We start from the raw sequence: 13,565 nt of genomic DNA, 5'->3' as shown, positions 1-13,565 counted from the left end.
GCAGTGTGGCTGTGGTGCCACAAGTAACGGCTCGGGCTAGCCACCCAAATATTTACCTAGGACATCAGGTAGGATTGTATTTGGGTGACTCGCTTGACTGCCACGGCCACAATGTTATTTTTAGTACTGTAGCTCGAGTAGAGCTAGTATGTGTATGTCCACTTGTGCTGGGAATCAGCCAGCTGCTGTGTAAATATACCCTAAATGATTAAAAATTCCTTCTAGAGAGGGGGTGGCAGTTGTTAGGGAGCTGTTCAGGGGAAACAAAGTGACTGCTGGAGGATCTGAAGTACTTGGGCTTTAAACTTCCATGGCACGGTAACTGTAGGGTGGGTAGACATGCTTTATTCCTACTAAAAAGATTTAACAATACTTTGGTTTGCGAAAGCTGTCTGGTCTCCTGCATTATCCACTGGTCTCAGGCTCCCGCAGGGAACACTTGTGGGTGCCTAAACCACTTGGGCCTGCTGGGTAAGCAGTTGATCCATGGGATGATGTGGCCCAGGACCTATCGTAGGAGTGGAAGAATCCTGTGATTCCACTGAACAGAGATAAAGGTACAAGGCCTCATATCTGAAGGGGATTCACTTAGAGTCCAGAGATGCAGCTAGTTCTGCAACTGTGCCAGATGTTATCTTTATGCCAAATTATAGAGCAAACACCTAGAATAGTATATTTCAGCTAGCCTAATGCTGTAAAAGTTATAGTGTAGAGGAATTCAGTAACCTCTCCTCAATTTCAAGAAGTGATGAATATGAAGAGGCTTTCACAGCAGTTATACTTGATTACCTTTGTATTAAGAACACTGTATAAAACAACGGTTGTTGGTGAAATGACAGAAACATTCCTATCCTGGCTAGGCATTGGTGTTCATCAGAAGGTGGTTACAATATAGGGGGTAAAATTTAAGAATAAAAAGAAAATGTGGTAAGGTTCATTTATTAAGGACCATAAACAGTTTATTCTATCTAATTTGGAAACAGATGCTATTCAAACCTTTATCTTGAACTGGGAAATTTAGAGTTCTAATGCGAGACTAATTGAGTTGCAAAGATTAAATAAAACCCTTTGAAATATTCACCATCAACTGTATTTCACAACAAGAAATAGATTTTCCTTAAATTAGTTTATGAAATTTGAATTTTTGTGCATTAGCTCTAGTTTGTACTGTACTTTAGGTGTGGCTATTTTCAGCAGTAAAATTTCTTAGTGTACAATTCTGGCTTTTCCTTATAGTAGAGTTACACTTGTCAGGGCAATATTTTTTTCATTATATCTGGCTTCCCCTGCAGCTTTAGCGTAAGTGTATTTAATTCAAATTCCCTTTTTGTCTGGTGATCTTTGATCTATTAATTGGTTTCCAAACTACTAACGCATAATGGAGGGCTTAAATTAAATGTTTTTTTAACAAACTTTATCTGAGCACATTTTCTTTATTTTGAAATACATTTCTATAAATATTGAAATCTTATTCTGAGAGGCTGAATTACTCCATTTATGTCCTACCTGAAGCTACCATCCTCTCAGTGGTTTCCGTAGAAATGATGGATTTTTCTATTCAGAACTGATTGAATTGAGGGAGAGCAGCAGGGTAGGTGTCTTTAAAACAAAGTTCCTGTTTTCATACAAATCTTAGGCTAAGATGAGCATGCCACAAATTGAAATTGCTGACACTACTTGTGACACAAAGCACTACACACACTGTTCATTTTTGGTGTTCAAAGTAACAGCCTAATTATCCACTTTAACTGGCGTAAATCAGTTATAACTCCACTGAGATCAGTGGGTGAAATCTGCCCGCCCCCCCCCCCCCCCGAAATCCGTGAATTTTTCCATGGACTCTAACGAGTCTGTGATTTCACCCAATATAATTAAACAAGTGTAAATGAGAAAAGACTCAAGCCCTTGATCTATCCTGGTATGTATGCTACTAGATTTAAATTCAGATTAAAATGATCGGTTTAAAGGTGCTAACTGTGGATTTTGATAGCAATCTTAATTACAAAATCATAGACAAAGAAATAACCAACGTACAGGCAATATAACATACGGAGGGGTTTCTATTGTCACTATCTAGTATTGCCTGTAAATCCCACTCATCTTAAATCAGTATATAATTGTTTTATCATGGAGGAGAGAAGTTGTTTGATGTTAACTAGTTAAATGCACGTATTTTTCTGATATACCTCAACATTCACATTTCACAACCTGTACTTATCACTAACGCCCTTATATTGATACTTTGTGCATAGGTCTGCTCCTTTCACTCCAGATTAAGACTTGCTTGTATATGGATCTGTAGCTTCCATTAGCACTGAACTACTACGGGAATGTTACATTGTCAAGATCGGTGTACTCTCCAGCATTAGACAGAGCTGTCACTTCATGTGGTGGAGGGCTGAGATGCACTAAAATTTTTTAAAACCTTATAATTATACTAGCTAGAAATAGTAGGTGGAGGGAGCAGTTAGGGCGCAACAGAGGACACTGTGAAACCAGTGAACTAAGCGTTACTTGTCCTCGTAGAAAGTGTTTTGCATAAAAATTGTGAGGCCATCTTTTTAAATATGAAAACTACTATTCAGAGCTATACAAACTAAAAAATGTTACCTAAAATAGAAGGCATTTCAATTTCTAAACTCTAATCTGAAGTCAAGTAAAGTTGTCAGGCTTACATTGTACAGGATTCAATGTACAGGGGAGCCAAAATGATCAGAAACTAGCAAGCAATCTATTCAATATAAAATAGTGCTGAAATTCAAAATTTCTTTTTAAGATTAAAAATACACTTGTATAACCAGCAGTTCTGAAAGTTGACAGAGCAAAAGCTTAAAATATGAAACTGCCTGTACACTGCAAAATAGGTTTCTGTACTGTACAGACCAAAACAAAGTTGAATTTTTAAATTAAGGTACTCATTCTTCTTTTAAAAAAAAAATCTCAGGTTTGTAAGGAATTCTTAATAGGACTTTTTAGTAAGACACTCATGGAGAGTATACTAGAAATGCTAAGGTGTTTCCTTAGTACAATTTTGCAGTGGTGGGAATTGCACTCAACTTCACATTCCTGGTTTAAAGATGTGTGTTCTCCTGAACAACTTGGAGCAATGAATTAGAATTAACCAAACCAAAATATTACTTTAGATTAAATCCTAGGATTATATGGATCTGGAAGGAAGCAGCTGTCATCAGGGAGAACGTTGGCACCAGTGGATTATATTTGCCACTTGAGGTTGTCCAAGTAGTCGGCATTCCAGATAAATTCCCTGATCTCTTTTGAGGGCACGAGTAGACAAATTGACGTTGGGTAGCGAAGGATGAACAAAATAAAACAGAATGAGGCAATGTCCAGTAACTCTTACGTCAAGGACATAAGCCACAGAGGATAAATTCTGGATGTTTTGATGAATAAAAGTGACAAATAGTATAAATTAGCTGCACGTTAAAATATTGGTATCCCATTCTTTTCTCTTTTAATGGGATGAGGAAATTACAGAATGTGAGTATTCCAAGAATGAAACAAAGTTGCTTTTCATTACAATCATGCACAAATTCAATAAGTTTATGGGGGGAGTGCTGTGCTGTGGGTTCAGCCAAATTCTGCATTTTCCCTTTCTGTCTTTTACTGAAAACCAAATAATTTTCACTACATGCCTAGGGTTCCTGGCATACAGTTAACTTTTCCATCCTACTTGTGTACCTCTCCTTTTATCAGTAGTATAAAGAAACAGGTCATTTGTTTCCCAATTTTAACTTAAATCACATGAGGATGATGATGATTGTTTTATATTCTAATATGTATTTGGTACTGTGTGAAAACCTAATTAAGGGTATGTCTACACTACAGAATAAGGTCGAATTTATAGAAGTCGGTTTTTTAGAAATCGGTTTTATAAATTCGAGTGTGTGTGTCCCCACAGTAAATGCTCTAAGTGCATTAAGTGCATTAACTCGGCGGAGCGCTTCCACAGTACCGAGGCAAGCGTCGACTTCCGGAGCGTTGCACTGTGGGTAGCTATCCCACAGTTCCCGCAGTCTCCGCTGCCCATTGGAATTCTGGGTTGAGATCCCAATGCCTGATGGGGCTAAAACATTGTCGCGGGTGGTTCTGGGTACATATCGTCAGCCTCCCGTTCCCTCCCTCCCCCCGTGAAAGCAAGGGCAGACAATCATTTCGCGCCTTTTTTCCTGAGTTACCTGTGCAGACGCCATACCATGGCAAGCATGGAGCCCGCTCAGGTAACCGTCACCCTATGTCTCCTGGGTGCTGGCAGACGCGGTACGGCATTGCTACACAGTAGCAGCAACCCCTTGCCTTCTTGCTCCAATAAGGACAATAACTTAGGTGCACCATTTCTTATTGGAACCCTCTGTGAAGTCCTGCCTGAAATACTCCTTGATGTAAAGCCACCCCCTTTGTTGATTTTAGCTCCCTGAAGCCAACCCTGTAAGCGCCCCTCCCAGCGTCAGAGCAATGGCAAACAATCGGGCATCTGAGAGTGCTGTCCAGAGCAGTCACAATGGAGCGCTCTGATGGGGCTAAAACATTGTCGCGGGTGGTTCTGGGTACGTGTCGTCAGGCCCCCGTTCCCTCCCTCCCTCCGTGAAAGCAAGGGCAGACAATCATTTCGCGCCTTTTTTCCTGAGTTACCTGTGCAGACGCCATACCACAGTAAGCATGGAGCCCGCTCAGGTAACCGTCACCCTATGTCTCCTGGGTGCTGGCAGACGCGGTACGGCTTTGCTGCACAGTAGCAGCAACCCCTTGCCTTCTGGCAGCAGACGGTGCAATACGATTGGTAGTCGTCCTCATCGTGTCCGAGGTGCTCCTGGCCGCGTCGGCTGGGAGCGCCTGGGCAGACATGGGCGCAGGGACTAAATTTGGAGTGACTTGACCAGGTCATTCTCTTTAGTCCTGCAGTCAGTCCTATTGAACCGTCTTATGGTGAGCAGGCAGGCGATACGGACTGCTAGCAGTCGTACTGTACCATCTTCTGCCAGGCAGGCAAGAGATGAGGATTGCTAGCAGTCGTATTGCACCATCTTCTGCCAGGCAGGCAAGAGATGGGGATGGCTAGCAGGCGTACTGTACCATCTTCTGCCAAGCAGCCATGAGATGTGGATGGCATGCAGTCCTTCTGCACCGTCTGCTGCCAGCCAAAGATGTAAAAGATAGATGGAGTGGGTCAAAACAAGAAATAGACCAGATTTGTTTTGTACTCATTTGCCTCCTCCCCTGTCTAGGGGACTCATTCCTCTAGGTCACACTGCAGTCACTCACAGAGAAGGTGCAGCGAGGTAAATCTAGCCATGTATCAATCAGAGGCCAGGCTAACCTCCTTGTTCCAATAACAACGATAACTTAGGTGCACCATTTCTTATTGGAACCCTCCGTGCAGTCCTGCCTGAAATACTCCTTGATGTACAGGCACCCCCTTTGTTGATTTTAGCTCCCTGAAGCCAACCCTGTAAGCCGTGTCGTCAGTCGCCCCTCCCTCCGTCAGAGCAACGGCAGACAATCGTTCCGCGCCTTTTTTCTGTGCGGACGCCATACCACGGCAAGCATGGAGCCCGCTCAGCTCACTTTGGCAATTAGGAGCACATTAACCACCACACGCATTATTCAGCAGTATATGCAGCACCAGAACATGGCAACGCGATACCGGGCGAGGAGGCGACGTCAGCGCGGTCCCGTGAGTGATCAGGACATGGACACAGATTTCTCTGAAAGCATGGGCCCTGACAATGCATGCATCATGGTGCTAATGGGGCAGGTTCATGCTGTGGAACGCCGATTCTGGGCTCGGGAAACAAGCACAGACTGGTGGGACCGCATAGTGTTGCAGGTCTGGGACGATTCCCAGTGGCTGCGAAACTTTCGCATGCGTAAGGGCACTTTCATGGAACTTTGTGACTTGCTTTCCCCTGTCCTGAAGCGCATGAATACCAAGATGAGAGCAGCCCTCACAGTTGAGAAGCGAGTGGCGATAGCCCTGTGGAAGCTTGCAACGCCAGACAGCTACCGGTCAGTTGGGAATCAATTTGGAGTGGGCAAATCTACTGTGGGGGCTGCTGTGATGCAAGTAGCCCACGCAATCAAAGATCTGCTGATATCAAGGGTAGTGACCCTGGGAAATGTGCAGGTCATAGTGGATGGCTTTGCTGCAATGGGATTCCCTAACTGTGGTGGGGCCATAGACGGAACCCATATCCCTATCTTGGCACCGGAGCACCAAGCCGCCGAGTACATAAACCGCAAGGGGTACTTTTCAATAGTGCTGCAAGCTCTGGTGGATCACAAGGGACGTTTCACCAACATCAACGTGGGATGGCCGGGAAAGGTGCATGATGCTCGCATCTTCAGGAACTCTGGTCTGTTTCAAAAGCTGCAGGAAGGGACTTTATTCCCAGACCAGAAAATAACTGTTGGGGATGTTGAAATGCCTATATGTATCCTTGGGGACCCAGCCTACCCCTTAATGCCATGGCTCATGAAGCCGTACACAGGCAGCCTGGACAGTGGTCAGGAGCTGTTCAACTACAGGCTGAGCAAGTGCAGAATGGTGGTAGAATGTGCATTTGGACGTTTAAAGGCGCGCTGGCGCAGTTTATTGACTCGCTTAGACCTCAGCGAAACCAATATTCCCACTGTTATTACTGCTTGCTGTGTGCTCCACAATATCTGTGAGAGTAAGGGGGAGACGTTTATGGCGGGGTGGGAGGTTGAGGCAAATCGCCTGGCTGCTGGTTACGCGCAGCCAGACACCAGGGCGGTTAGAAGAGCACAGGAGGGCGCGGTACGCATCAGAGAAGCTTTGAAAAACAGTTTCATGACTGGCCAGGCTACGGTGTAAAAGTTCTGTTTGTTTCTCCTTGATGAACCCCCCCGCCCCTTGGTTCACTCTACTTCCCTGTAAGCTAACCACCCTCCCCTCCTCCCTTTAATCATTGCTTGCAGAGCCAATAAAGTCATTGCTGCTTCACAGTCATGCATTCGTTATTCATTCATCACACAAATAGGGGGATGACTACCAAGGTATCCCAGGAGGGGTGGTGGAGGAGGGAAGGAAAATGCCACACAGCACTTTAAGCACAGCACTTTAAAAGTTTACAACTTTAAAATTTATTGAATGACAGCCTTCTTTTTTTTGGGCAATCCTCTGTGGGGGAGTGGCTGGTTGGCCGGAGGCCTCCCCACCGTGTTCTTGGGCGTCTGGGTGAGGAGGCTATGGAACTTGGGGAGGAGGGCGGTTGGTTACAGAGGGGCTGCAGTGGCAGTCTGTGCTCCAGCTGCCTTTGCTGCAGCTCAACCATACACTGGAGCATACTGGTTTGGTCCTGCAGCAGCCTCAGCATTGAATCCTGCCTCCTCTCATCACGCTGCCGCCACCTTTGAGCTTCAGCCCTGTCTTCAGCCCTCCACTTACTCTCTTCAGCCCGCCACTTACTCTCTTCAGCCCTCCACCTCTCCTCCCGGTCATTTTGTGCTTTCCTGCACTCTGACATTATTTGCCTCCACGCATTCGTCTGTGCTCTGTCAGTGTGGGAGGACAGCATGAGCTCGGAGAACATTTCATCGCGAGTGCGTTTTTTTTTCTTTCTAAGCTTCACTAGCCTCTGGGAAGGAGAAGATCCTGTGATCATTGAAACACATGCAGCTGGTGGAGAAAAAAAAAGGGACAGCGGTATTTAAAAAGACACATTTTATAAAACAGTGGCTACACTCTTTCAGGGTAAACCTTGAAAGTTAACATTACATACATAGCACATGTGCTTTCGTTACAAGGTCGCATTTTGCCTCCTCCCACCGCGTGAACGGATTTTGGTTGAATGCCAGCAAACATACACTGCAATGCTTTGTTCTACAGTGATTCCCCAGTACGTGTTGCTGGCCTGGAGTGGTAAAGTGTCCTACCATGAAGGACGAAATAAGGCTGCCCTCCCCAGAAACCTTTTGCAAAGGCAGAACCGCAAATGCCAGGGCAAAGTAATCTTTTCACATGCTTGCTTTTAAACCATGTATAGTATTTTAAAAGGTACACTCACCAGAGGTCCCTTCTCCGCCTGCTGGGTCCAGGAGGCAGCCTTGGGTGGGTTCGGGGGGTACTGGCTCCAGGTCTAGGGTGAGAAACAGTTCCTGGCTGTTGGGAAAACCGGTTTCTCCGCTTGCTTGCTGTGAGCTATCTACAACCTCCTCCTCATCATCATCTTCTTCGTCCCCAAAACCTGCTTCCGTATTGCCTCCATCTCCATTGAAGGAGTCAAACAACACGGCTGGGGTAGTGGTGGCTGAACCCCCTAAAATGGCATGCAGCTCATCATAGAAGCGGCATGTTTGGGGCTCTGACCCAGAGCGGCCGTTCGCCTCTCTGGTTTTCTGGTAGGCTTGCCTCAGCTCCTTCAGTTTCACGCGGCACTGCTTCGGGTCCCTGTTATGGCCTCTGTCCTTCATGCCCTGGGAGATTTTCAGAAAGGTTTTGGTTTTGGGGACGAAGAAGATGATGATGAGGAGGAGGTTGTAGATAGCTCACAGCAAGCAAGCGGAGAAACCGGTTTTCCCAACAGCCAGGAACTGGAACGGAGTTCTGATAGCACGGATTCCTCTCCCCAAACAGCGATCAGATCCCGTACCTCCCGTTCAGTCCATGCTGGAGCTCTTTTGCGATTCTGGGACTCCATCATGGTCACCTCTGCTGATGAGCTCTGCATGGTCACCTGCAGCTTGCCACGCTGGCCAAACAGGAAATGAGATTCAAAAGTTCGCGGTTCTTTTCCTGTCTACCTGGCCAGTGCATCTGAGTTGAGAGCGCTGTCCAGAGCGGTCAGAATGGAGCACTCTGGGATAGCTCCCGGAGGCCAATACCATCGAATTGTGTCCACAGTACCCCAAATTCGAGCCGGCAACGTCGATTTAAGCGCTAATCCACTTGTCAGGGGTGGAGTAAGGAAATCGATTTTAAGAGCCCTTTAAGTCGAAATAAAGGGCTTCATTGTGTGGACGGGTGCAGGTTTAAATCGATTTAACGCTGCTAAATTCGATCTAAAGTCCTAGTGTAGACCAGGGCTAAGAACTGTTTTACGGTAAGTTTAGTTTCCTTGAACTTGGTGCAAAAGAGATGTAAGAGACTGGATTTTCATAATTGCATATGAGCAATGCTGGGCAAAAAAGGCATGTACGTAATTTGTGAGCAGTTACTGTTTCATGCACAGTTGCTTCAAATGCATATACAAATGGGCCAGATTGATTTAAGTAGTAATTTTCATGCATAATGACAGTAATTGTACTCACTTCTGTCAGTTAACTGCATGCAGTTCTGAAAATCGTGAACCAGTTTTCTATAATGAGTAGTTGTGTTAGAGTATACATTTTAGTTTTTTCTGATTCACTGAACAATTCAAACCTATATGAATACCTGACAGCATTATTAAATGCATTCTTATCTTGCAGTGCAGCCAAAACGAGACCATGTTCTTCATGTTACATTTCCCAAAGAGTGGAAGACTAGTGATCTTTACCAGCTTTTCAGTGCCTTTGGTAAGTAACGCAGCTGGGTCCCTGTCTGGCCTTGGAAACTGTCCTGCTTTGGATAATGGTGGTCTTGAACAGATGTGTCTGTACCCTTTAACCATGGTTGTAGACTGTTCAGCTGCTAGAGTAGACAACGCTAAATCATGATTAGCCTATAGCATATTTGTTGTATGGGTGTTGGACATCTAGCTATGTCACCCTCATGGTCCTTAGGTTTTGTAAGATGTACTCTGCAGCACTGGTGGAGACGGGGAGAAACAGATATGAAAGTTGACCCAGGGTTTGGGGAATTAGTGAAGGGAAAAGGAGTAAGGGGAGGATGGAGGAGAGGATAATGGTGATCATAGTGTCAGTGAAGGGGAGGAGGATATGGAGGTACGGTGCACTTAAGGAGGGAAGGAGGTGGCTAAGAGGAGCAAAGAAGTCTTTGCTATCAGTGTATTGAAGGTTATGGAAGGAATGAGACTGAGATGGGGAAAGTACTACTTTTTCCTTATTTAGTACTGTACAATCTGAATACAGTAAATGAGTGATATTTGAGGAGGAGCATTGCCTGGTGAAGACAAGATTAAGAATGGCCAAGGCAATGATTAACTAAATTGATCTAGCCAAGGATTGAATAAGGCAATGAGAGTAGAATTGTTGAAATCCTCAACATTAAAGCTGAAGTCAGCAGAAGTGCAGGATTGGGATGAAAGGAAATTGCAAATCAGAAGTCAAAATTTCTGCTGGAGGAAGGGAGAGCTATTCTGATGTGAGAATGGTAAGAGTGAAAATAGAGTTGTTTTGAGCAAAGAGGGAAAGATGTAGTGAGATGGGAAAGGAGTGAAGGTAAAAGTCATGGTAAGGGGTGGCCAAGTCTGGTGAGGTAGAAATTCAGTCAAGCTAGTAGACATTAATCAGAGGGCTATTAGCAACTGCTCAGCAGGGTTCTGTGCAGTGGAGCTCATACTTCAGTCCTGGTGTTTTTGTCTATGGGTTCCTGGCTGCATGTGTTTTGAAAAGACAAAGAGCTGCATATCCTACATCAGATAGTCTGGATGTTTTGGGATACGGGGAACACTAGGGAGAATGGGAACAACCTTCATACCAACTGTTTATTCACTATGTAAGGTCTATATAGCACAACCTTCATTATCTAAAGCTTCATTTTGAGCTTCATGTTAGTTAGATTATAAAGCAGAAGGAACATTTGTGATAATCAAATCTGACTACCTGTGTAACACAGGCCATAAGACTCCCCTAAATTAACTCCTGTTTGAATTAGAACAGGGATGGGCAAACTTTTTGGCCTGAGGGCCACATCGGGTTTCCAAAATTGTATGGAGGGCCAGTTAGGGGAGGCTCTGCCTCCGCAAACAGCCAGGCATGGGCCAACCCCCGCTCCCCGCTTCTTGCCCCCTGACAGTAGCCCCTGGCTGCCCCCTGCCACCTCATCCAAGCCCTCCTCTCATTCCTGATTTCCCTCCCCCCCCCCCCCAACCCCCTGCCTCCATTCAGCACCCTGTTCCCTGCCCCCTTACCCCGCTGCCTGGAGCACCAGTGGCTGGCAGAGCTACAGCCATGCCACCCAGAGCAGCAGGACAGGCAGCTGTGCCGTCCAGCTGGAGCCAGCCACCCCACCGTGCAGCACAGAGCGCTGGGTCAGGCCACAGCTCTGCACTTGTGCTGCCCAGCAAGATCTTGCAGCCCTGCTGCCCAGAGCATTGCGCCGACGGCGCAGTGAGCTGAGGCTGTGGGGGAGGGGGAAGAGCAGGGGAAGGGCCGGGGGCTCAGGGGCTGGGCAGGAGGGTCCCGTGGGCCAGATGTGGCCCACAGGCTGTAGTTTGCCCACCTCTGCATTAGAACATAGGTTTTAGAAAAACATCCTATCTTGATCTAAGTTTCCAGAGATGGAGAATCCTGCACAACCCTTGGTAAATTCCAGTAGCTAATTGCCCCCAACTGATTTTAAAAAAAAAGAAAGTACCTTATTTCCAATATAAACTTGCCCATTGTCAACCTGCAGCCACTGGATCTTGTTATGCCTTGTCTGCTAGATGGAAGATCCTTTCGTTGTCAAATTTCTGGTCCCTATGTAGGTATTTAGAGACTGTGATCAAGTTACTCTTTAACCTTCTCTTTGATAAGCTAAATAGATTGAGCCCCTTGAGTTTTTTTGATAAAACCTGTTTTTCCAATCTGTTAATCATTATTGTGGCTCTTCTCTGAACCCTTACCCATTTCTCAACATCTTTCTTGAATTGTGGACACCATATTTGTACACAGTATTCCAGCAGTGCTAGCACCAGTGCCAAATGCAGCAGTAATAATTGATTCCTACTCAGTATTCCCTTGTTTGTGCATCAGTGGATCACATTAGCCCTTTTGGCCACAGCGTTGCAGTGGGAACTCATTTTTAGCTGACTATCTGCCATGACTCTCGAGTCCATTTCAAAGTCGCCGTTTCCCAAGATAGTCCCTCATCCTTTAAGGATGGCTTACATTCTTTATTCCTAGATGTATGACCTTACATTTTGGCTGTATTGAAATGCACATTGTTTGCTTATGCCCAGTTGACCAAGTGATCCAGATTGCTCAGTGTGAGTGATCTGTCCTCTGTTATTTATCACTCCCCCGTCTTTGTCATCTGACAATTTTAGGAGGCATGGCTTTTAATTCTAGATCACTGGGGAAAAAATATAAAATAACATAAGGCCAAGAACCAGGCCTTTCAGGACACTGTTGGAAACCCACCCAATTAATGAAGATTCCCCGTTTAAAATTTTGAGACCTGATAGCCAGTTTTTAATCAGTTTAGTTTGTGCTGATGTTTATTTTGAGTCATTCTAGTTTTTAACCAAAATATCATGCAGTACCAAGTTAAATGCCTTACAGAAGTCTATGTTGGATCAATACTATTACCCTTATCAATCAAACTTCTAATCTAATAAAAAACATATCAAGTTACACAATCTATTTTCCATAAACCTCTGATTGGTATTAATTATATTAGCCTCCTTTTTTAAATTCTATTATTAACTATTAGTTCTTTATTATCCTTTCTGTTAGTTTGGCAAAGGTCTGTGTCATGCTGATAGACCTATTATTGCCTGGGTCATCCCATTAACCTTTTTAAAAATATTGTCACGACATTTACTTTGTCAGTCCTGTGAAACTTCCACAGTGTTTGAAGACTTACTGAAAACTAGCATTAATGCTCCAGAGAGCTCCTTGGCCAGCTTCTAAAACTCTTGGATGCAAGGTATCCAAACCTGCTGACTTAACAGCTACTAAAGTGAGACACTTTCATTTAATAACCACCTAAGTTACTATTGGAATGGAAAATACAGCCTCATCACATATGAATACATCTGGCTTTTTTCCAAATACAACACAGAAACAGTTTTTTAATACTTCAGTCTTTTCTCCCATTTCCATCTAGTAATGGATGAATGCCATTGTTAGGATTCATTTTGTTCCTAACATACTTTAATAACTCCTTATTGTCCTTTAACTCTGCTGGATGTAGATTTCTGTGTGTCCTTTTGCTTTCCATATAAATTTTCTACAATTGCTAGCTTTATATCCATTGTGATCAGCTTCTCCTTTTATAGCTGCTTTCAATTCCCCTCTAAGCCAGGTGCTTTTTTCTTGATCGTGGCTTTTTGGGCATCTAATAAAATGTTCTTAAATAGTTTCCAGTTATTCACATTTTTCATTTTGAAATGTATTCTCCCATCTGATTTGACTCAGTTGTTTTCAGATTTATGAAATTGGCCTGTTGAAAGCACCAACTATATTTTGCTGAACTTCATCCGTTTCACAAATAACAAATGCAGTCAAGTCATGATCAACTGCACCTAAACTGCTAATTTTTAATTCTTAGTGTCACTGTTTCAAGAATTTCTTTGCAGTTCCCCTCCTACAGTTTCAGGGATCTATGTTACTAAACTGTTCTGGTGGTGGTATGTGTCCTGTGTGCTTAGACCCTAGTGCACAGTGACAGGTCTCTTTGTACCTGGTGTTTGCAGTAGAGCTGTGTTAGAAGTTTTGTG

At 44.4% G+C, this 13,565-nt stretch overlaps 1 protein-coding gene across 4 annotated transcripts in view; it reads left to right on the top strand.

The window, feature by feature from the left end:
* Positions 1–13,565, top strand: part of PARN (poly(A)-specific ribonuclease) — a 170,353-nt gene that overhangs the window by 44,458 nt on the left and 112,330 nt on the right. For all 4 annotated transcript variants that reach the window (XR_007358919.2, XM_075132767.1, XM_048867743.2 and 1 more), the window contains exon 20: positions 9,448–9,534. Coding sequence is in view for 3 of the 4 variants with exons in the window: in XM_075132767.1 (XP_074988868.1) it covers positions 9,448–9,534 (87 nt within the window). In the remaining variant the exon portion in view is untranslated. The remainder of the gene's footprint in view (positions 1–9,447; positions 9,535–13,565) is intronic.

This window comes from Caretta caretta, chromosome 10 (genome assembly GCF_965140235.1).
Source record: "Caretta caretta isolate rCarCar2 chromosome 10, rCarCar1.hap1, whole genome shotgun sequence".
NCBI classification, from domain to species: Eukaryota; Metazoa; Chordata; order Testudines; family Cheloniidae; genus Caretta; species Caretta caretta.
The sequence above is the reverse complement of the archived record's forward strand: the minus strand, read 5'-3'. Positions and strand labels throughout refer to the sequence as shown.